Genomic DNA, 24,678 nt, shown 5'->3' on the forward strand with positions numbered 1-24,678 from the left:
GAGTCAAGCAAAGTAGATACTTGGGATACAGATCACTCGTGATAGAAAGAGTGGGAAGCTGTGGCTTTTTCAAGAAAGCTACATTGAGAAGGTGTTGAAGAGATTCAACATAGATTAAGCGAAGCCAGTCAGTTGTCCGCTTGGTGGCCAGTTTCGTATGACCAAAGAGATGTGTCCAAAGGGTGAGCATGAGCAAAGTCAAATGGAAAAGATTCCTTATGCGTCCGCAGTGGGCAGCTTAATATATGCAATGGTGTGTACAAGACCGGATATTGCTTTCGTCGTTGGTGTTGTAAGCCGATTTCTGTCAAATTCGGGTAAGGAGCATTGGGAAGGTGTTAAGTGGATATTGAGATATCTCAAGGGCACTTCCAAAGCGTGTTTGTGTTTTGGTGGAAGTAGTAAGCCCTTACTTGAAGGCTACACTGATGTAGACATGGCAGGTGATGTTGACTCGATGAAGTCCACCTCCGGTTATCTGTTTATTTTTGCAGGAGGAGCAGTTTCTTGGCAATCTAAGTTGCAAAAGAGTGTTGCCCTCTCCACTACAGAAGCCGAGTATATTGCAGCCACTGATTGTTGCAAAGAGATGTTATGGATGAAGAGGTTCTTCGATGAACTAAGGCTAAAGTAGAAACAGTTTGTAGTTCTATATGATAGTCAGAGTACCATCCATTTGAGTAAGAATCCAAGTTTTCATTCTAGATCCAAACACATACATGTGCGTTGGATTAGAGAAGTACTCGAAAACAAGCATTTGTACATTGAGAATATCCATACCTACAAGAACGGGTCGGATATGATGACCAAAGTCTTACCGAAAGGTAAGTTTGATGTTTGTTGTGCTACCGCCAGAATGATAGTAGACTCCTCCTGTTGATTTGGAAATTTCATGGAGGTATCCCCCCTCACTGTTCAGGAGGGGGAGATTGTTGGAGTTATCCCTCACATGAGGATGAGGAAGAAGAAGAGAGAAATCAGGATTGTTCGCATGAAGAGGTCTGCTGAGCGTGCTTCGATTGGTCTAAACCTGCTGCGCCATTCCTTTGTTATCGAAAAGAAGATAGTTTTTCTGCCTCTCACGAACAGGCACTTTAGGGCGTGCGCGCTCGGAATTAGCCATGTCTATTTTCGGCAGAATTCTATTTCTGCAGAACCGCAAGTTTGCAGTATAAGAAAGAAGTTTTTAGCAAAACCTAATAGAGACAAGCCAACACAAAAGTCTTGAATTGAAACCCAATTTTGAGAGAGATCAAAATTGAGAGATAACCTTTACAGAGAGAAAAACATATAAAGAAAGAGGAGTGATCTAGTAAGGTGGAGAGACTTGAGATGAGTGATTGTAATCTTCTTTCTCACGTTATAAAAAGATTAGCTCTTGTGGAAGTAGACATCATTGGTTGAACCACGGTACATCTTTGTATTGTGGTATGCTTTATATTTTTTTTGCATTACTATTTGTTGTTAATAGTTGTTTAGAGAATTGGGCATGCTAGGTTGGTTGTAGTAAATATTTAGAATTTATTTGGAATAGTAATGTGGTCATATTACAAGTTATCTGTGTAGTGGGGATCGATTAGAATCGTTATTTCCCAACACATACTACCATTGATTTGGAGATAGCTCCAGAAAAACTAGAGTCGTACCAGAATGGAGACGCTAAAGCTACAGATCCTATGGAAAGATTAGAATCTATTAAGGGCCATCTTGTTTCGTTTCCCTTGGATTTTGTGTCAAGAAGATTTAAGACTAGTATTTAATGAGAGCGAGTATTATGCCTCTCCCCAGGTCTTTCATTAGATATTGTTCCACCTAGGTATAAAATATGTAAAGCTCGATCTGTAGCAATGACTAACTGTGCAGCCATATATCTGTATTATACATTTATTCCTGAAGGGGTGAACCTCAGATGTATGTTTTGCATAGAAAAAATGCCGCGAAAAGGCACAAAGGATAAATAAAGATAAATTATAAGTTGTTCTTTGACACAACTGTAGCTTTAATAGCAAAAAGGCAAGTCTAGTTAAAGTAATTTAATTATCAGGATTTACTGGTAACAGAGCATCTTGACATTCTCATTGTTTGTCGAGAATAAAGAGCTGGTTGTTCAGCAGAAACGGACTGCTCACTCCTTGTGCGTTGATGTAAACATGGGTACGACTGCGAGAGTGAGGTTGACAGTGTGTGACTCTACAGATGCCGACTCCGCGTGAATCTAAACAAATAAATTGTCCGTGCTAGCCATAGAACAAAATGTATTTTGAGTTGAAATAAAGCCTCAAGTCTAGAAATTACTCGTTGAACTTTCTTTACAGAATTCTTAAGTTGTTACACGTGAAGAGGTTAAATAGACCAGAGTTTTGTTCTCAAGGCTCTACCAAAGCATAGTACAAAATATCAGGATATGATAAAATATCGATTCCTAATTTATGGATATGTATCGTTGATATATCCTTCTCTTTGAGAATATTTGACATTGTTTTCATATGCAAATATTGTTGATATATCTAAAAAATCGATAAATATCGTGAATATTATAGATATTTTTTGATATATCATGATATATAATTTATATTTAAGACTATCAATGGGATGGGCCAGGCCCGAAACCCGATTGAATCCGAACCAATAAGATATAGACTTAGATCTTAAATATTGTCCGATAAGACTACTGGGTTAGTTCTGTACATACTCCTGTTCGGTCTAGGGGGTGATAAAAAGGGCGGGCTAGGCACGCCTCAAACCATAAAAGCCCTCGTGATTGAGGGTCGGGTCAGCCCACCCCTATTTTGTATTGAGAGTCGGATCGAGTAGGGTCAAGCATGAAAACTCAAGTCCTTAACCCGTCCCACGAACCTCATTTTTTAGGCCCAAATGAGAGCCAGGTCGGGCCCGATCTAATTATACTTTTTTTTTTTTTTTTTTTTTATTTTTATCATATTTTGATTATGTATATCAATTTTAACTAAGTATACAAAACTAATTGTTATGCCTTTAGAAAAAAATAAAAAATAAATAGAGATGGTGGAAGAGATGATATTCTTAAAGCATCTACATTTTTCATATTTAGTTATGTTGTTACTTGTTACTTTGTTAGGTTGGATTTGATTTTATGTATGACTTATATACATATCATTAAATCAATTATAAAAAAACGCATATGTTATGTTATATTCTAATTTATCCCCTATTGAAAACTAATTTAGTGATTTTTTTTACACAACTTAGATAATTAGAGTATGATACATAAATATAATGTAAAATAATAAGAAAACGTATGAGGCCCAAGTGAGGGCTGATGAGGGCTTAATGAGGGTCAGGCTCATGCTTCATAACCTAGGCCCTAGCCTGCCCCTTATAAGCATGAGGGCTGGGTTAGGTCGCCTTTCAAATCTGTGAGGGCCAACTTTTGAGAACTTGAACACGCAATTTTGAGTGGCGGGTCGGGGCGGGTTGAGGGTCTGAGGGCCAAATTATCACCCCTAGTCCGGTCCGATAATGGCCCTGTCCGAAAACTAATGTAGTTTTGTTAGTTTTTCAATTAAATACTAGTACATTTTCAACTATTAGCATACATAAAAAGTTTGATGTAGTGCCACACATAAAACATGGGTTCAACTCTTACTATACTCAATTTCAATTTTTTTTGAGAAATCACAAAAAAATTAACTATTTCCATGTAATCTTATCGGACCTAGGTTAGGCCCGAATCCGATCATGTCCAACGGGACCTAGGCTGGGCTTGGACCTTCTAAATGTGAATATAATTTGGACCGGGACCTAGACATAGGTGAGTCCTATTCAAGTCCAGCCCGTTGACAGCCCTATTTATATTTATTTAAAACATAATGATAAATATTAAATAAAATTGTTTTCTATACAAAATATCTCAAAATATCGCAAATATCATAAATATCATCAATATTTGCAGTCTTATATATCTTTAAACATATCGTAATATTTAAGTATCTTTTATTGAAATCTAAATATTTATCCGATATATCGCAATATTTTGTACTATGCTACCAACTTACCAAGTACCAACTGGTAGTATTACTCTCAAAATCATGAAATCTAATCAGTGTCCCTGTTGAGACTTGTAATGGCTTCGAGCGAGCCAAAGTTGAACGAGCCCTAAACGAGTCTAGCCCAAGCACCGGACCCACGGTGTAGTGGTTAAATGGGTACCTGCGATCATAGTACAAAATATCAGGATACGAGTATTTATCGATATTCAATTTCTGGATATGTATCGTGGATATATCCCCCTCTTTGGGGATATTTGGCATTGTTTCACATGCAAATATCGTGGATATATAAAAAATATCAAAAAATATCGTAGATATTGTAGATATTTCTTGATATATCATGATACATTATTTATATTTATTTGAAATATAATGGTAAATATTAAATAAAATTATTATATACACAAAATATCTCCAAATATCTCAAAATATCATAAATATCACAAATATCGTTGAAATATCACCGATATTTGTAGTCGTATATATCTCTGAACATATCGTGATATTTATATATCTTTTTCTAAAATATGAATAGATATCCCCAAATATCGGGATATTTTGTACTATGCCCGCGATTACTCATTTCACCTGTTTTCTTTCTCTCTGGCAACTGTTAGTGCGTAAGAAGATACTAATGGCAACTTGTTCATCTGCTATAAAACCTGGTATTTTGGTTACTTTACAAGACCTTCACACCACTTCTCCTTTTCTCAAGAACGGTGCTTCACTTCGTGTTGTTGGCAAGTACGTATCATATTATTTCATACAAAAACTCGTTTCAATTACACACGTGGCATGCACACTAGTGTTGTAGTCAAATAATCATTAAATCGTACAAACTGTTGTAGTCAAAATATTGTAATGTATTGCACGGCCCCTATGTGTTATTGTTATTGTTATTGTTATTGGCTTATTGCTGGTGGTAGTACTCACATGAAATTAAGTGTTTGACATTATATTGGTTTTACTTTTAGGCTACAAGATTTTTCGGTAGAGATTGCCGTTGCAGTTATTGTTGATGGGAGTTATAATCTAAAGATTGATACCCAGCATTTGAGAAACTTTAGTTTTCGTGTTGGTTCCATCTACCAGTTCATTGGTGAACTACTTATAAAACCTGATACTGAGGTAAGGGGCATGCACTCTTCTTCTGAATTTTTTTCAGGCATCTAATTTCTTTGTTTCTATGGCATTGATGAGCATTTGTAATGTATATTTAACTGTTTATTTTTGCTGCTGTTTAGGCCGTTCTGCAAGCTCGCATTGGGAGGAATGTGGATGGTATTGACCTCAATCTATATTACCAATCACTGCAGCTTCTAAGACGGTTCCAAGGTGAACACATGAGTGATTAGAACCTAATCCACTACTAATCCTTTTTCTAAAGGCTTATTGACTTTTAGACTATGCGGTTTCAAATCTATGTTTGAAGCTAAGTAGATTTAGTCAATACTAGTGGAGTCTTTCTACTTACTAGTATAAGCTGTATGTTAGTTGCTGTATACTCTCACATATGGAGGAGCATTTCTGTGTTCTAAACAGATAGATATATTAGATACTTGTTGTTGTAAATCTTGAATGCGGGAGGTTTTTATACTTCAATTATGTGTTAGGAATCATGTGTACCTAAAAGTTTGAAGTCTAATGGTGAGATATTAATCAGACATATAAAGACCCACTAAGAGTTAGAGAGGAAAGAAGAAAAGAAAGAAGAAAGAGAAAAGAGAGGAGAGAAGGACTCAAGGTCCAGAAGAGTGAAGAGAGAGTTAGATGGAAAAAGAAAAAGAGAAGAGAAGGAAAAATAGAGTGGGGAGAGAGGTGAATTGCATGAGAAAGTAATTGAGGGAGAAGATGAAGGCGATTTCGTCGAAGTTTGGAGCTCAGGAACTCTGTCAATTGAAGATTTGGGAAATTGTTATTAGGTGAGTAATTTTTTCTTTCCTAAACCCATTTTATTTGTGTATGGTTGATTATTCTTAGAAATTTAGAAATTTTGAGTGGTTAGAGAGTTGTTGTTCATTGATTAATGTTATGTGAATTCAATTGCATTCGATTTGTATGTATTAAGTGAACTTGGGTGAATTGGAAATTTAAGTGTAAAGAAAGCTATGGATTGATTTTGGGAGGAATCCAACAAATTCAATATTGCATAATTTAGTTCCGTTGTTTGGGGTCATCTTTGTATGGTATTTACATGTGATTGTTAATTCGATTTGGGGTTTATTGTTCTATGAATAGGGTGCGAGTAAAATACTTCAACAAGCTATTTGTATTCATTTCGAGTTTCTAGCTATGATTATGGGAGAACTTGTAGGCCGGAGAGTGGATTGTTATATATATACGTGTTTTACATATTCTTAGGAGTTAGTAGAAAAAGTACTAGGTGACATGTTTCTCTACTATATTTCAAGTAGTAGCTTAACTATAGACTTGCTGAAATTTTGAGAAAGCTTAATGCTGGACTGATTTCGACCTCAATTTGGATTTAGTTAGAGTTTGAACTAGATTTTTATGAAAACATGAAAAAATAAGATATGTGAGTCTGCTTTTCAACCCAATTAGGCTCGTCACATTCCGAGGCCGGTGGAATTAGTATGGTGTCTAGAAGTTTGGTTGCCAGAAAACAATGCGCCAGAAATCAGTTTCTGCGCACTGTGTTCAAACCCCGTTTCCGCATATTTAGAATTTTTGTAAAATATAAAAAAATAAGTTTTGTGTTAAATAGTATTGTAAAATAAATGAGAAACTATCCCGTGAGTCTCGGAAAGTAGGAGGAACTACTTGTCTTGATTCACGTAACAGTTAAATAATATTGTTGTATTCTTTTGAACTATTGAAACTAAACGGTGATCATGTGGTATTATATTGATATGTGATTGTGAGCACGTTCGGATTTTGTAGAACTTTAATATTTATTGGTGGTGATGTTACCCACGGGAACTTAGGGGTTCTGAAGATGATATAAGAAATTGAAATGGGTGAAGCTTGTGTTGTTTATTGATAAGTGGATATTATGATATATATCCTGAAGAGCTTGTACTAGTGGATATTTTGATTGTTTCATTTGACTGTTGATTGTTTGATGAATTGATGAATTTCTAAATAAAGTCTTTAATTACTGGATTCGGTCGCTTTCAATTATACTTCAGTTTTGTTACTAGGCAGTTTTTGATGTTCCAACTTCTTCTGCTGCTTCTTTTTTATGTTCTGTAATATGTAGTATTTTCAGCTTACAGTTATAATTGGGGCTGAACTAGGGGTTATATTGGGGGGGGGGGGGGCGGAATGGAGATGGAGATGGAGATGGGGATGGGGATGGGGATGGGAATGGGGAACTTAAGGGCAACACCACAATGACATATATGTCTATGGCATAGTTGATCAAAGTGAGTTTCTATTTTAATTATACCTTCTATTTCACTCATCGAATTGTTAACAAAAATTATTTCAGCATATAGTTCAATTGTTCTTGAGCTTATCATCAGGCGCATGTCACACCGCTTAGAATCTTTTGCACTTTGTCCGACTTGCCACAGTTCTAAAGGTTGGAGCCCTTGACCAGGTAATTCGTCATGTATACTTCTCTATCTACATTTCTTTGATTTCTCTGCTTACATTGTTGTAATGCCTTTTGATATTTCCTTCCTAAACTTTCCATGTTTATTTTTACAAATTCTCTGCTTACATTGTTGTAATCCAAAGTCATTTGGAATATGAGAACTTGATTAGATTCGGTTGTACGCATAGATGACGGCTGATACTGATCAGTTTACAATTAGTGGTTGATAGACATACTCATCCATCCTATATATACAATGCAAGATCACTAATTTAAATAGTCTCACTCATCCATCCTATATAATGCTTTTTCTTGGGAGGATATCATTCGAGATGTCTAATCACTGTTGTATTTATGCGTTTCCTTGTTGTTGTCTTTTATTTTATTTTACGGTTCTTAGTAGGATATCTCATCCTATTTTGTAATTATCTTTTATATAGTTTATATATATATTGATCGTTTACCTCTTCAAAAAAAAATATTTTCAGTGCTATGTTTTTGTAACGTCCATTATTTGCTTTCTATAGCTTGGTGTGCATAGGAATACTTTAGGGAATTTGATTCAGTTTCATTTTTCTTGGTTTCCATAGTTTCTCACACGGTGTTTCATAATTCAGTTTCCATAGTTTCTAACATGGTGTTTCATAATTCACAAGTTACATACATTGTTATACATTTTCTTATCAAAGTGTATCCATGCTACAACGTCATGACCATATAAATTAATTCGAATTGTGGAACATTGTGTGAGAAATTTAGATGTCATGTTACACATGTCCCCACATTGCAAAAATTAAAAACTTTGGTCTCCAATTTGACCGAAAAAAAAAAAATTTAGTCCCCATATTATCAAAACTTGTAAAGTTCGATACCCACCCTTTTTAGTCGTTATTCGAATTAAATATTTTGATCTTTTTGGATTATAGCACCGTCTATATCTACCGATATACAATGATTTGAGGTGTATGTGTTTGAGTCACCACATTTCCTTCAACTGTGTTGCATTCCTTTGATGAAACTTTTGGTCCTTGATATAATTTGTCCATGCAAAAAAACATGGTGGTGTTGAAGGAAGTGATACTTTATTTCTTCTCAATTGCTAAACATGAGTTGAATGCTTCCATTGAGTGCAAGCAGACATTTCATGCACAAGTAATTAAAGCGCCTAGAATAATGCTAAGCGCCTAGGTTTGGTTTAATCCTACGGTAGTGTGACTAATGGTTAGCAGGTTAGGACTCCCTCATGTGAGCCAGTAGGATTAGAAATTAAAGATAATTCACAATTACGAGGCTTAATAGGAGTTTGAAAACCTTCATCAATTAGAAAATTAAAGGTTTTATAGTTCTCTTCATCTATAATAATTATAGTTATAATTCGCCTTTTAATAAGTGATTCAATGGTGTGCTCTGTCCGTTATTCTCCCGAGTCCTGACCTGGCCACAATTTGATTTTTTTTTTTTTTTAGTTTAAATGTTCATTTATTCTTTTGTTAGTTTCTTACTATGAATTCCGAGTTCTGTCTTTTTTGTGACCAATGTGAACAACCTAACCAAAGCTTCTGTTTTCCTGTAGATAGTAAAACTCAAACAATTGTTGTGATAGGTGGGTTACGTGCCACTTTGGATCTTCATTTGAGGGTTGTATTAATGATTTTATGTAAACTTTCAAGCTGTATTGAAATATTATTCTTGAGAATCATCATCTAGAAAGGTAATTATTTATTTGTTCCCTCTTAGCTCTTTGATCTTTTAATGATTTATCATTTTCTCACTTTTAGAATCACCAACTTGGTTATTGTTATCGAACCGGTCAAGTACGGTGTGGTTACTATTAGCAATCTTTCTAACGTTTCCATTGTCTTCTTTCCATGTAGTCTGTCCAACCCTCGAAATCAAAATCTTCTAAGGTAATTTATCTTTTCCAATTGTTTCATTTTATAGTTTAGATGTCATGGGTCCAATTTGTCTGAAATTCATTTTAGAATACAAGAAACTGATTCTTGCAACTATATATGATGTCATGTGGTATTATTATTTCCACTCCCAAGTTGGAATTGATGTTATGTGTGCCACCATGCAGGAATCACGAGTTCTAACTATTAATCATCACAATGTTTGGTCATTTCCTAAGGTCATTTCTAGAGCATCAATGATTCAATTATCTTATATGTAAGTTTTTTGTTTTTGAGTTTGTTTTTTCCGTTTTTATTGAGTTTTCACACGAAGTCATTGATGAATCTATGCTATGAAACACAATTGCATCTCAACATTTTGATTGACTGAGTGTCCTTTTTCTTATTCATTTTTTTCTTCCCTTTTTAGTGTTTGTTATGGTTCTAGGTGTATATTTGGAATTGCGTTGAGTTTCGCTAAGGTAGTATAAAATTTTAAATATCTTTCTTTAACATAATGACAAGGTGACATGCTCAGTTCACATGGTGTTAGCAATATTTTCCCAAATAAACTGTTCCTCCCAAATTAAGAACGGAAAATGACCATGCTCAGTTCACATGGTGTTAGCAATATTTTCCTGATTTCTATATTTTGTTTTTACTTCTCAACACTTTAGACTATGTACGTTTAGGTTAAGCTAGGGGTGTGCTAAATTCCTATTGGAAAAATAAGAAATTTCAACTTTCTTTTTTTTTTTCCCAATTCAATCATATTTTTAAATGTGTTACATTTCGTCGTTATTGGGCTTGCTTGAGCGTTGCACTCCTTTGGTAGAGTGCCTTTCAAACCTGTTCCGTTGTCATTTGGCTTGCTTGAGCGTTGCACTCCTTTGGTGGAGTGCCTTTCAAACCTGTTCCGTCGTCATTTGGCTTGCTTGAGTATTGCACTTCTTTGGTAGAGCGCCCTTCAAACCTACATTCAAGGTATTACAGTTCAAACCACCAATTGCTTTTTATAAAATCTGACTGTGTCTTTGTACAAACTTTTGTGTGTTTTTTTTTCAAAAGAAAATTGCATACAACCTTCTATTTAATTCAAAAGTAACTCTTGCCTTTATTAGCAGGTTGCCTTCTACTATTAATCAACCAATTTGCTCTGCCTTGCCAATCTCTTCGTTTGGCACTCTCTCCGATCAGAGCTTTCTTCAATCCAATCATTCAGGTACATCATGTTCTAAGCTCTTTGATGCGTTGTTACGTACTGTTTCTCATTCCAATCATTTGGCTATATTGAGAATGTACCCAATATTTTTTTTTTAAATGGTTAGGGGTTCAGGCAGACCCCCACCTGTATATACTGCGAAAAGTTAAACCTTACAAACCTCCTTAAGAGTTTGATCGTTAAAAGGACGCACACAAGACACAAGATCAACAGGCTCTTCAGCCTTACACACATGAGGTGACACATACGACATCCACAATCTAACCTAGGAAAATAGTGATAAGAATCCTACTTTCTACTCATGATTTCCTTCACTATCTTAGGATGATCCTTCCTAAGATGAGTCTGAGCTTTTTCATAATTACAAAACAAACCTTCGCAAGCACAACACACATAAGTGAGTCCAAGAGTTTCATCCCAAAGCTCTTTGGTGTAGTCCTCAAGATATCTCATTTTTTTGTTCTTGGTTAACGACTTCACCTTCTTCATCATTGCAAGGGTAGGCTCTATTTCTCTTGAAGAACGCTCTTGGATCCTCTTGCTTCTTTTTGGCTTCATAATATTCCATTGGTTTTGATCCACTAATGACGATGCATATACCTTGATGTGCTCTTAGGCAATACAAGTGTTGGGGCCTCTATAAAAGTATCCCCAAACAACTCAAGTTCAGTCTCGGAGAGAACATCATCTACATCTTCATTTCTAGCAACCCTTCATACATGTTTTTTTCTCTGCTATTCGACAGTTGTTTAAGAGGAGTATCCCTTTGCTGGTGACTATGGATTGGTGCAACCATATTACTTCCATCTCTTTGATCACTAAGAACACCACCTTGAACCCGTGCAGTAACTGTTTCCACATGTGTACATCCCAGTACACCAGGTGAGATCAATTGAATGTTACTTGAAGTTCCTCTCTGCGAAAGGGGGGCACCACTTATACCTCTAGAACTTCCTCTTGCAAAAGTGCCATCTCTTACATTCCCACTGTAATGTTGATGATGGTAGTTGATTTGTGTAGGTGTACCAATTTCCTCATCCCTTTCTTCTTGTTCTATCATTTGGAAGGGATTTACATTTTGCACAATTGGTGAGGCAGTTATGTTTTGTAAATTTTGTCTAGCTGGAGTTCCACCTCGAGCTTCAACCCTTGATGGTGAATCCTCACCATTCTGCTCACATACAACCTCTTCAGGAGCTACAGTTGCATCCTCTTCCGTTACCTCAGTAGGTACATTTGTAACTTCAATGCTTGAATCCTTAGGTATCCATACAGTAGCTCCTTTGTGTGGACATTTAACCACTAAATGACCAAACTTTTTACAACCAGTACAGGCTTGAGGTCTCCACGGATATTCGACGTCAACCACAGCAATTCTAGTTCTCAAATTCAAGGACAAATGTTCAGGAAATTTAAATCTAATAGGTATTTCAACACATATATACCTTAGCAAAGTCCAACCTTTTCTTTTTTGCAGTAGCTTCATCAGTACACAAAGGGCCACCAATTAAGCTAGCAAGGAATCCAATACCTCTAAGTGTCCACATTTCTTTTGGAATTTTGGTGATCTTTGCCCAAATGGGTAAAGTCTGGATCTTGTTTCTTTGACTCTCAGTTTCCCTTGACCTTGGCTTAACAATGAAAAGTTTCTCTGCAATATAAATCAGACCACCTTCAAGAGCAAACCGTCTTTCCTCCAGGTCTGAGAATTTCATATAGAAAACATCTTGATCAGTTGTAATATCAAATGTTCCTTTAATCTTCCAAGTTTTTTGTAGCACATCTCAAACTTGTGGAAATGGAAGCTTCTTATCAATGAAATAACCGACTAAATAATCCTCCCATTCGCTAATACCTTCCTCGATAATATCCAAAAGCACATCTACAACACCGTCGATAACCGATGGGTTAAAAGCTTGCAGAGCAGTTGTTTTGAAGATTTCACGTTGCTTGAAGAGAGAGCTCCATGATCCATTGCCACCCGATATTAGGATAGAAGTGGGTCGAACAGGTAGTGGTAATGAAGAAGAAGCAGTTTGGTTAGGTTGAGCAGATTCCATGTTGAGCAAAAGTTATCTTCGTCTTCCTCAAAAAATTCCTAAAAGAGTATGCGTTGGAGGGTAAAAACAGGATAAGTTTTGCTTCAAACCAGATTAAACAACTAAAAGTAGTAAAAAATTGGTGCACTGGATCACTGATGTTAAGTAAGCTAGGTAACACCTGTTTCCCAGCTTAAGGTCCCCATTTCAGTGTACCCATTATTGAATGTATAGTAGATTAAGGACAAGCTGACTATAAGGATACCATGACGACATTTTACATTGTGACTATGTAAACTTGCTATCTTAATACTTATGGATTCTTTGTTTGTTATTTAGATATGGAAGACACAATCTATCTTGGCAGTATTTGTATATTATTTAGACCATCTAATAACTTTGCTCATTAATAGGCCGTAACAGAATTTTTTACTGATTGGAGTCCCCTATCTCCTGACACAGTTCACATTTCTCCCCTTTTTTGTTTCATTTTTGCATGGTTGTCATTTGTGCATGCATTGTTTTATAAATTGAGGTTACGTATTTATTCTTGAAAGTTGATTTTCCAATTTACATACTCTTTTTAGGTGAATAATGGATTGGAAAAGGATCTCAAAAACATTATACAAACAGATGATTCAACAATTTACTCGGATATATCTTGGAATCGTAATGTGCATACACGTCAAACTAACAAAAATAGAGGTACCCCCCCCCCCCTATATATATATATATTTTTATATGAGACATTCTCTTCTATGGGTTATTTAAATATTTCATAATATCTCTCTCAAATGTGTAATTCCTCTACTCTTTTTTTTTTTTAGCTACCAAAAGGTAATTCATATTTTGTAATATTTTTCTTGGTTCGTAAATTTCAAAGCTACAATGGTATTTTCCTAATTGGGAAGTCATTTGGACACAGTGGCATACTTTTTTTTTAGCTAAAGTGAGCAAGTTGTATTAGAATTTGAAGAATGTATAAAGAAAGGGAAAAGAAAAAAAAACCAAAAACGGTAGCTCAGATGTTTGCTTGACTCTACTTTAAATCTGAAATAGCCACATTCAGGGCCTCCCATGATGTTAACTATTGAGGTCTCCCTTCACAAAAAGCCGCTTCATAGTTGTGCAAGGTGATTGCATGTTGGCTGCCTTATCTGCAGCAAAAAATTCCCTCCTTCAGTTTGGCACCTCGATGTTGACTCATCACATCCTAGGGTTGAAGAAGGTCCCAAGGGTTCGGCTGTTCACCGATTCAAGTGGTACGTGAGTTGGGTTGATGTTATCCATAGCTGCTGCATGTTTGTTCTTGCCTTAGTCCATCTCTGTTTTAGGCACCAGGGTAGCGTGTCGGTTCCGAAGGCCATTACAGCAGGTCTTGAATTTGGTTCCACCCACAACTTGCACCAATCCCTCCTCAAAGCACACTCAATTGCTTCAAGAATAGCCAGACACTCAGCATCAAAGTTTGTGACAGTGGCATGCTTGATGTCTCAACACGTTAGTATACGCTTGCAATTTTTATGACGTCAATTGCTATGATTTTCAAAAAAGTTGTTATAGATGAGTACAATTAGTTGGTTTTCGAAAATTTGGGTCCATAGTAAGGAACCAATCTGTTTGTGCAACAATAATGATTTTGTTGAGTTAACATTGAATCATGTTCACCAGCCTGATGAGGAACGTGCATGCATTAAAAATCTTACTGAATTTCGAGTTCTCATGGAATAAACTGTGAAAGCTAATGCTTTGGAGTGCAATACCAAGCAAATTTAAAGTATGTAATTTTGTTAAGGGTTAACTAGTATTCCCTCCCCCCCCCCCCCGCTAGATGGAAAATTAGGGTCTCACTGTGTATTTTACTGGATCAGGCCCTAATTTCTCACTGTGTATTCTTTCTCACCCCTCAACACTGTTTTGCTTTTTCTGATCCGTTTGTTTTAGAAACTAGAAACTCAAAAACTGTTATGGTAGGTAAATAAAAACTTATGCAGTTCTTATTGTTTTGATTCCTTCTTACTGCTTTCGGCATCAAATTGTCGTTTAAAGAATTGAAGTGTAGTTGAATTCAAAGTATGAATTTACTGGAGGTGTCATTGATTGACTCCTTACGTTTTCATTTTCCTAACATATGTTTTCATCTATAAGATATTCCTTTGAATTTTGTTGCTCGTATTTCTTCTTTTTGTTTTTTTTTCTCATAATTTCTTTGTCATGTTGGGTAATTTTGAGGGTTCAGGTTTTGGTCGATAACATTGATCACTACATTGGCATGTTAGACAGGTAATTTGCCTATGACTATGGTTTCTTGGATGTATTAAAATTAAAATCCTTACAAGCATTTAATTACTACCCCAAAACATTTTAAAATGTAATTTTCATTGCTTGAAATAAAATATAAGGACTACGAACAGTTGTATTTCGTAGGCTGTTATGACGTTGACTGATGTACGATATAAGAGTGTGTGTTAGGTAATTGTTTGAACTTCTACCCATATTCCTTACCTTTATTTGCAGATTTTTTTTATTTTTATTTTTGAACAATGCACTTTTACAACAAGGTACTACTAAGATAATAATTAACGTGTTCATGTATTTTCCTAAGTTTTGACATTTTAGTTGTATATCAGTGATTTTAAATATTATGTGGTGATTAGAGGCCATGATACTATGTGCCACAGACACAATATATATATATATAGTGCCAGAGGCACTCTGAGAAGTGTCGCAGGCACACTGTGGGATACATATATGTGGGAATGGCGTAGCCTCAAAAATATTTTGTTTTGTAATTAGCTTCAGTCACCTCATACTCATCAACATGTACTGATATATTGACATATAGGTTAATGTTCAAAAGTATGTGGATTTTCAACGGGTTTGAAAAGTTATGGTTGAGATATTGGTAACTAAGCATTATGGCTGTAAATTTTACTTGGCATTTTGGGTTGTACAAGAACATAGAAACTAGACATCAGCATTATGTATTAAGTTGAATTCTATAGTAGAGGATGATGTAATGTTAACTTATGAAAGGTTATAATACAGATGGGGATCTGCAAAATCCCAGCATCTTTAAAAAAAAAAAAAAAAAAAAAAAAAAAAAAAAAAAAAAAATTATGTAAGGAGAGTTTCACGAAGCATTGAGCCAACGACTTGAATGAAGTATGTACCCGACTACCCGTTCAGTTCCATACCGTCTCGATCAAACCCATTAAGTTTCCTTGCTATAAAAGTGTGTACTATACATGTTTCTCTTTCATTTTTTTTCCTTTGTCGTGGTATTTGCTTGACTCAAAATTACTAAACAACATTCCTAACCTTGCACTTGAAGCGTTAGTTTTGCTTTTATATACTGTTAACGTTCTCTTCCTTTTACTAATGCATACACTTAGTGTTTGAGGTGGTATTTTTAGTATATCTTCCTGACACGAAATGGAGGTGCAACATACACGACCTTGATAAACTTTGCAAAGGAATAATTTTTTGGATTCATTCGAGTTTTAAGGTTATATATTTGGACTTAGCTCTTTTATCAATTTATCCTGCAGACCAAAGGTGGTGAATTATTATAATTGAAAATAATGTTGATTGCTTCGGCAGGTTCATTCATCATCACATGAACAGATTATGAAGCTATAAAGTTTGAAAGGCAATGACAATAGATTGAAATTGAAAGTTAGTAAAAGTGATTATCACTTTAAAGTGCCTAGAGATTTGTCAAGGTAATAAAATGTTTTAGAATCCCTAACCGTTGAATTTTATTGCTTTCTTTCCTCTTAATTATTTTGCTCTCCGGAATTTTCCTTTAATACATTGATTTGTTTTTGTTGGCACACTGCTATAGGTTTAATTTTTATTTTTGATGGATACAGGTTCCAAAAGCAGTGGTATTTGATGTGTTATCTTTAGGGATATTTAAACTTTGGTCTTGAACATAGTTGGTTTATTAGGCTTTGGTCCAGAAAAGCTTGAATATTAGGGTTTAGTCCCAAATCTATTTGTTGACTGACAGTCAGTTGACAGAGCTAGGACTAAATCCTAATATTCAAGCTTTTATAGACCAAAGTCTAATAAACCAACTATGCGTAGGACCAAAGCCTAAAAAACCTTTATCTTTACCTCAAAAATTTGGTAAGATCATGTGTACTTGTGGTATTGACTATATTTGTGATGTAATTGAATTGTCGGTTCTTACTGATATATATCAGTTATCCAATATGAACTTTTTTCAAATATTCACTTCACCGTTTTATTTTTTAAAGGCTGCTCATCTACTTATCGGAAGTACGGTATAAACCGTAGCAGTTGCTATTGGCCAATGCTCATTTCCTTATTGAGTAAACTTGAGACATTACACGCTAGCTAAACAGTAGTTAAAAAAGACAATAGCAAAGTGTCTTGATCTTTGATATTTGAAGTTTCTGCTCATCTAAAGTTGAATTACTTTGGTTCCTAATTTTCATGTTTGTCATCTTTCATGAATAGTTTTCATTGCCTTTTTAGTGACGGTTCCTCTTTCTTTGATGGATTCAGTTGGATATGGCAAGAAGATGACATGATCACATGAACAAGTTGATATGACAGGTCCGGTCTTCAACCATAAGTGTATTAAAATATTCCCACGTGTATTTTTGTTTTTGATAATGGTGTTATTTATTTGCTAACTCTTCTTATTCATGTACTGCTTCTCATGTGATTGCAATTAATGATTGTGTCTAATGTATTGTTTTCCTTTTTTTTGTTTTCGCCTCCCCCTTTTTGTTAGGTTCCCAAGAATAAGGTAGCGTAAGCCGTCTCCTAACTCCATTTTGGGTTGTGCATGGTTTGATCCTTTGGTTGTATTTTTTGCAACATTTTTTGTCTATATTGTTTTGAAAACTCCTTTGTAGGCCATGTGTAGAATTTTTGGTGATTAGTGATTTTCCATATGAAGCTTTAGAGCTATTAAATTTGCTTTCTTCAACGTATGAATTAGACTCCCTTATCCTTTTTCTACAACGTATTTGTTTATTTTTACATCACTGTTTGACATTTATAATAGCTCCATTTGACAATCGTGAAATGCTTTTCATTTTAACATAGCAAACAATGATTATGTATTATGCAGATTTGCTGAAATTGATATGTTTAGTCGCTTACAGGGGAGACATGGTTGAATCAATCGTCTCCAGGTTGTTATTGTTTCTCGGTTCTTGAAGGTGATTTTGATAATCAAAGAAGAAGGAGAAGAAGAGATGGCTACAAGACCCATTGTTCCACAGCAAGCAACAAGAGATAATAGATTGTTTCTTTTGTTTTTTGATCTTTTATTGTTTTTCCCCATGTGATCTAATGGTGGTTCTTATTCGATTCATTATTTGATGTTTCTCAATTGGAATGTTACTTTTTCGAAAACCCATTCTTTGTTTTTTTGCATTTGGTTTAATGGGGTTGATCAATATATGTTTCTTGAGCAAAGATTAGATTCAAAAGACCCTTTCTTTGCCCTTTGGTTTCCCGATTGTTTTCTTTCCAATTGATCTTGATGGGCTTTTTTAATTGGTTTATGTGATGACTATTTCAGATGCATTTGCTCATTTGTGCTTTGGTCCAAAATCATCCCAGAAACTATTTCAAAAAATCAAAACTACATTTGTATTATAGAACCATCGACTTATTAATAATGGAAGATAAGCGACGATAATAAACAATATCAAGTTGTTTACAAGCAACAAAATGTGGGGAACTTCAGCTTTTTTACGATATTGCTAAAACAGGGGACTTACGATCGCATGAGTTGATACATAGGCAAGAACATGACCCTTATTTATACTTCTCACAAATTATTAATGATGTGTCCTTCAAAGACTTATTTTATGAAGTCTTTACCCTGAGCTAAGTCATTGACATATATAACTTGAGCACTTTTAATACTAGCTCGAACCAGCACACACTTTGGAACACTACACATCCCCGACCTACTAACCTCCATAGTCTTTCAGAGAATTATCACCTCCATAGTGTCTTTCTGAATTCAAATAAGCGGTCTTTACCCAGACAAGTTAAGACATTAATTATTATGGGAACTATATGCTAGATATGCTTTTCTTTTTTCTTCTGTCTTTTCATTTTAGTACTGATTACTACGCTTTGTGTCATTTTAGGTTTAACTATCGATTTGGTCAGTGTACTTCACAGTTTTTTTTTATTTAGTGACTCTACTTTTTTTGTAATCTAATTTGGACTCTACTTTTAATTTTTTTCAATTTGGTGACTGTTAAATAGGTGCTTTAATCTATGGACTAAAATATCGCCGATATATCCGATATATATCGGTATTTTGATACACCGACATCGATATTTTCGATATATATCCACCGAATATATAATTCTTTTTTTTCCGATATATATCGGAATTTCCGATATGAAACTTTATATTTCCGATATAATTGATATTTCTGATATAATCGATATATATCGGTTGACTTTTTGACTATTTTAAAATATAAATCCGATATTTCCAATATATTTCCGATATTTCCGATATTATATTTCCGATATATCTGATATTTTAAATAGTTTGGACTGGTTAACAAAAAAATTAATATATCCGAAATATCCAATATATCTGATATATATCGGTTTTTGGGTACACCGATATATTCATCGATATCAATATTTTGGGCGGTGCTTTAATCTTTCAAACAGACGAACTACATTCGTGGCATTTTCTTTTTCTTCTCAATAATTATGTGGCATTTCTTCTCAATAACGAAACTGCCCCTGATAACAAAATAGGAAATGACAAAAGAGTTTCGTAACAAAATAGGTCGTCTTCTCCTCCAAATTGGAATTGGTCTGAGAAAGCTGGGGAGGCCGCCAATTTGGCTTCGAAAAAGCTTGTTAAATGAAAGAAACAATGGAAGAAGGAAGGTAAAGCTACTGATGGCGCGGGTCGTGCTTATGAGGATTGCTAAATAGAATGTGGGTGAAGCATATACGACTGCAAAGGGAACCATTGGTGATAAGGCGAAGACCAGCGACAAATCTGCAAAGAAGCAAAACGTTCATGGATTTGTATCCATCTTGTCTTGCCAATTGCCATGAATGTTTATGGATTTGTTCAGTCATTGTGTTGTAGTGTTGCTGTTGTTTATTTTTGTATTGATTTTTGAATTAGACAATAAGATAAGGTCTATGGGAAATCCTCACTTTGATTTCTCCGTTTTCATTTCACAATTTCACGATTGTAGGTTGTTAAATCTATCTAAAGTTTTTCAGACAATACTTCTCATATTTTCATTTCTGAAGCTTTAGAATGTAAACGTATTCCAATCTTTTACGGTTCAATTAACTCCAAGCGTTCCAATCTGTGCGGGTCTGAATAGTACACGTGGTTTGCTGATTTATTCCATATCATTATTACTCACCGAAAAAGAAAAAATGCACCATCAAAAAAAAAAAAAAACATGCCAGTTAGAAAATAGTTAACTCTGTTAGAAAGATTAGAGCACCTAGAGCACCTATTTAACAGTCACCAAATTGAAAAAAAAATAAAAGTAGAGTCTAAATTAGATTAAAAAAGGGTGATTTTGGACACACCCATAAAAATATTTCCCTACCCCATAACTAACTAACTTTTTGCTATACCCCAATAACCGCTTCAATCCATTAATATCTCCCAAATTAATTTGGCTTATTTCCAATAGGAGTAAAAAAAGAGAAAAAACAAAAAAACTTATTCTAAAAAGAAACAACGAATAAAAAAATGTGAAAGTAATAATACTCTAGAAGGGCGACCTTGAATCTTTGTGTTATAGTGTTATTGCAGCACACTGCACTATAATAAAACTTCTAATAAAGGTAAAAGAATGCCCATAAAACAAATTGTCTTTTTCCTTTTCTAGAAATTGCTTCAATTTTGATTTTTTATTTTATTGTAATTACTTCTTCTTTATAATTGTAGAAGGGTTAAAAGAGTTTAGTAGAAATATATCCAATTGAAAATTTCTCAAGCGAAAAATGAGAAAGAAAAAAAATGCATTAATGGATGATAAGTGAAGGAGGAGGAAGACTTCTTTGTTTTCCCAAATTCTATAATTTTACCCTTTCTAATTTCTTTTCGTAAGAGCGAAAAAAAAAAGTGACAGAAAAAAAAATGAAAATAAGTGCGAAGGGTTTGTGTTTGCTGGAAGGATAAACACTTATTTGGATATACTTAATAAAAAAAAAAGGATAATTTAGGAATTTAAATGTGTCTTAAATAATTTTATTTATTTATTTCAAAGTTGGGGTACGGGAGTGTTTTTATGGGTGTGTCCAAGATCACCCTTAAAAAAAGGTAGTCACCAGATCGAAAAAAACTGTAAAGTACACTGACAAATCGATAGTTAAACCTTCATTTTATTGGGATCCTATTTAATGTTTATCCAATTGCCTATTTTTTTGCATGGAGTGAGTTAACGTTTGACCCAACCAAGGGTTTATCTTTTGAACTTGGCAGTTTTAGTTAGACTTTAAGCACTTCCCAAGTTTGCAGAAGTGAGGGTTGAAAGACAAAATCAATTCCCTAAACCATAGGTATGGTCGATCTGCCTCACCGAAAGTGGGTTTTTTTTTATTGGTAGACTCTTCTATTATTTGCCTATTCTAAGGACTTCTTTATGTTCCAGTTTTCACAATAATTACAAGTATGTTAATATTTGTAAGATGTTTTAGTGTTTAATCACCAAAGAACAACTATATGCTTTATATGTTTGATAGTAGCTTTTAGGATATAACCACCAAACTAGGGAAACTAAAACTAGGGTTTTATTTTATTTTCCCCCTTATTCTGTAGTATATACAATTGACTGGGTTTGTATATACAATTGAAGCAAATCAAGACAACCAATATTTAATGCAACTGGGCTTGATCCGTACCTGAAGAAACTCGAAAGCTGAATGCTGAATAGTTCAATGATTGCAATTGGAACTGGCATAGAGGGTTTATTGAGAAAAACAATGGAGAGACTAAGTTGATCTAATGTGGTACTACAAATGCTAGATATGCTATACTAGAGTTGGCATGAAAGCTACAACTTAGATTAGCATGAAATAAACTATAGTGAAGTTATACAAGTTAGAATGGGTCAAGAAGAATGTCCTTGCCTCCTTGGTTACCATATGGAAGTGCATTGATGGCAAAAATTGAAAGGATTTAGTTCTCTCATCTATTTAGAAAAGTAAACAGAGCAACTGTCCTAGTTCCTAAATCATGTGATTTAATTGAAAATGTATTGTTGTTTAGCATACCTCTATTTCAGGAAGTTCTTCATGTAATAGTAGAAGAGGTGTTTGGGGTAAAATGTACTTAAGATTATGAAGTTAATATATATAAGTTGGAATCTCCATAAATTCTATCTATTTAGAGAATGACAATGGTAATCTTATTCAGTCCAAAAACAATTATCAAAAGTATTTTTAGAGGCATTCACTCACGTGTTGTGTTTGCTTTTGTTGAAATGTTCGTTTGGTTGAGACTATCCTTCATTATCAGTTGTCAGGAATACATTAATTCATGATGAATTTAGGAATGGTCGTTCCTTTTCCAATAAATGCATATGTAATTTTATATCACACTATGGAGAATGCCTTTTTATGAAATCTGTGCAAAGGCACGGACATTAACTAATTGACCTAACAAACACTAGAAGATAAAAAATATCATGAACATATTGAAAGTATTTTTGTAATTGGAACAATAGCACCTTACAAAAATATTCAAAATATTGAAAATGTCAGCGTTTTTTATCATTTTGGTTCGGATTAGGTTATCGAAACCCATTAACAGCCTTACCTATGGGTCACCAATATCTACTATCTATATACTAAAGCAGAGACCTCTAATGAAGGATTTTCTCTCTCTTATTATGTGGCACTTTAATATGAGAGTTAGTTTTTTTTTTCTCCTATGTGGCACTCTAATATGAAAGATAGTCTTTTTAATAGCCTACAATCCCACGTATATGGAATCTTTTTGGAGAGTTTGAGTGTATTTCTAATTCTTATATTTGGAGAGGTTGAGTGTATTTCCAATTCTTATATATTTTATATATTTGATCAAATAAAAAAATTTGCTAAAAAATAGGTGATTTATAAAAAATAATTTCCTATTACGAATCAAACACTTTAAGTGTTCCAATTCTTATATATTTGATCAAATAAAAAAATTGCTAAAAATAGGTGATTTGTAGAAACTAATTCCCTATTACAAATCATACAATTTTAGTGTCTATGGTAAAACATCAACTTATTTCGAATATATCATTAACACGGCCTCAAAACATAGTTAAAAACAATTATACAAAAAATAACATCACAAAATATATAATAGAAAATGAAAAAAAAAATAACGGCTAAGCAATAATGACAAATATTTTAAAAAATATATAATACTGAATGAAACTAACGTCAAAAAACAATTAATGGGGAACCAAAAACTGGATGCAAATGCATCGAACTAACCTCAAATAATATTTAATGGAAAATCGGAAACTGGATTCAAATGCAAGCATTAAACTAATCTTAAAAAGTAATTAATAGAAAATTGGAATATTGATATAACTGCATTAAACTAACCTCAAAAAATAATTAACGGAAAATCAAAACTTGGATGCAAATACATCAAACTAACATAAAAAAATAATTGTCGAAAAATCGGGAACTGGATGCAAATGCATTGAGTTGACCCTCATAGATTAAATTAACGGGAAATCAGAAACTTGATGCAACTGCATTGAACTAACATCAAAGAAAAATTAATTATAAATTGGAAACATGATGCAAATGAGTGGAACTAATCTTAAAAAATAATTAACGAGAAATCGGAAACTGGATACAACTGCACTGAACTAATCTAAAAAATAAACTAGATGCAAATGCATTGAACTAACCTCAAGAAATAATTAACGGAAAATCAGAAACTGGATGCAAATTCATTGAACTAACCTCAAACAATAATTAACGGGAACTCGGAAACTATATGCAAATGCAAATTTATCAAATAATAAATGAGAAATCGGAAACTGGATGCAAATGCATTAAACTAATCTCACCGAATAATTAATGAGGAATCAAAAACTAGATATAAATGCATTAAACTGACCTCAAAGAACAATTAATAGGAAATTGGAAATTGGATGTAAATGTATTAAACTAATCGAAAAGAATAATTAACGAGAAATCAGAAACTGGATGCAATTGCATTGAACTGATCTCAAAAAATAAATAACGGGAATTGGAAATTGGATGCAACTGCATTGAACTAACCTCAAAATATAAATAACAAAAAATCATAAATTGGATGCAAATGCATTGAACTAACCTCATAACATAGTTGGATTATATGTTGTGGCAATGTCTCAATAAGTATAGTTTTGCATTTAAAATGGTGTTTATCTTATCTCTTTTCGTATGATTGGGAAATCCTTGCTATTTAAGTAGCTTCAATATATATGAACTTCACCTTATTAGGCAATCTCATAAAATTTCAATCAACCTTTTATTATTAAACAATAAAATGAAATTGAAGGGTTTTATCAAAGATGAGTTTTTTTTTTTAATGGAGAGTGAGGTTTAATATTATAAAAAATTTAGTTGAGTGATCAATATAATATTAATATATAATAGTTTTGTATATTTACAAATATTTTTCAGAATAATTAATATAACAACACTCATTCGTAAATAATCTTTGAGGATTCTACATAGTGAGTAATGCATAATTTAAAGAATAATTAATGGGAAATCGGGAACTGGATAATCTTCGATGATCCCACATAGTAAATCAAGCATAATTTACTTTTTATGCCATGTTTGCAGATGGATCAGTAGAAGTTGGTATTACACACCACATTGGATAATTAAAAGAAAATCGGAAATTGGATTCAAATACATAACTGAGCTCAAAGAGTAA

General features: G+C 34.0%; 1 protein-coding gene across 30 annotated transcripts; it reads left to right on the plus strand.

Annotated features, from left to right (window-relative positions):
* Positions 1–4,571: 4,571 nt before the first annotated feature.
* Positions 4,572–18,137, plus strand: LOC147515927 (CST complex subunit TEN1-like). 30 transcript variants are annotated; one of them, XM_086588637.1, is made up of 15 exons: positions 4,572–4,772; positions 5,003–5,156; positions 5,273–5,363; positions 7,480–7,590; positions 9,161–9,298; positions 9,462–9,494; positions 9,668–9,756; positions 10,315–10,463; positions 10,601–10,701; positions 11,447–11,583; positions 11,722–12,126; positions 13,328–13,445; positions 13,568–16,248; positions 16,344–16,465; positions 16,616–18,137. In XM_086588637.1, the coding sequence occupies exons 1-4, from the start codon at positions 4,594–4,596 to the stop codon at positions 7,584–7,586; spliced, it is 531 nt and encodes a 176-aa protein (XP_086444763.1). In that variant the 5' UTR covers positions 4,572–4,593; the 3' UTR covers positions 7,587–7,590; positions 9,161–9,298; positions 9,462–9,494; positions 9,668–9,756; positions 10,315–10,463; positions 10,601–10,701; positions 11,447–11,583; positions 11,722–12,126; positions 13,328–13,445; positions 13,568–16,248; positions 16,344–16,465; positions 16,616–18,137. The 30 variants fall into 30 exon arrangements, with proteins under 30 accessions (XP_086444763.1, XP_086444765.1, XP_086444768.1 ...); XM_086588639.1 differs by lacking the exons at positions 10,315–10,463; positions 11,447–11,583; positions 11,722–12,126 and having other exon boundaries at positions 13,810–14,002; positions 14,075–16,248; XM_086588642.1 differs by lacking the exons at positions 10,315–10,463; positions 11,447–11,583; positions 11,722–12,126 and having other exon boundaries at positions 10,604–10,701; positions 14,980–15,023; positions 16,136–16,248.
* The last annotated feature ends 6,541 nt before the right edge of the window (positions 18,138–24,678 follow it).

This window comes from Coptis chinensis, chromosome 2 (assembly GCF_015680905.1).
Source record: "Coptis chinensis isolate HL-2020 chromosome 2, ASM1568090v1, whole genome shotgun sequence".
In the NCBI taxonomy this organism is placed as follows: domain Eukaryota; kingdom Viridiplantae; phylum Streptophyta; class Magnoliopsida; order Ranunculales; family Ranunculaceae; genus Coptis; species Coptis chinensis.

Bases quoted from the DNA above. Each gene is read 5' to 3' on its own strand.
- LOC147515927 (XM_086588637.1), top strand. From the start codon at position 4,594: ATGCCCGCGATTACTCATTTCACCTGTTTTCTTTCTCTCTGGCAACTG. The intron at 4,773-5,002 runs GTACGTATCATA...TTTTACTTTTAG, and splicing joins TCACTTCGTGTTGTTGGCAA to GCTACAAGATTTTTCGGTAG. The intron at 5,157-5,272 runs GTAAGGGGCATG...GCTGCTGTTTAG, and splicing joins TTATAAAACCTGATACTGAG to GCCGTTCTGCAAGCTCGCAT.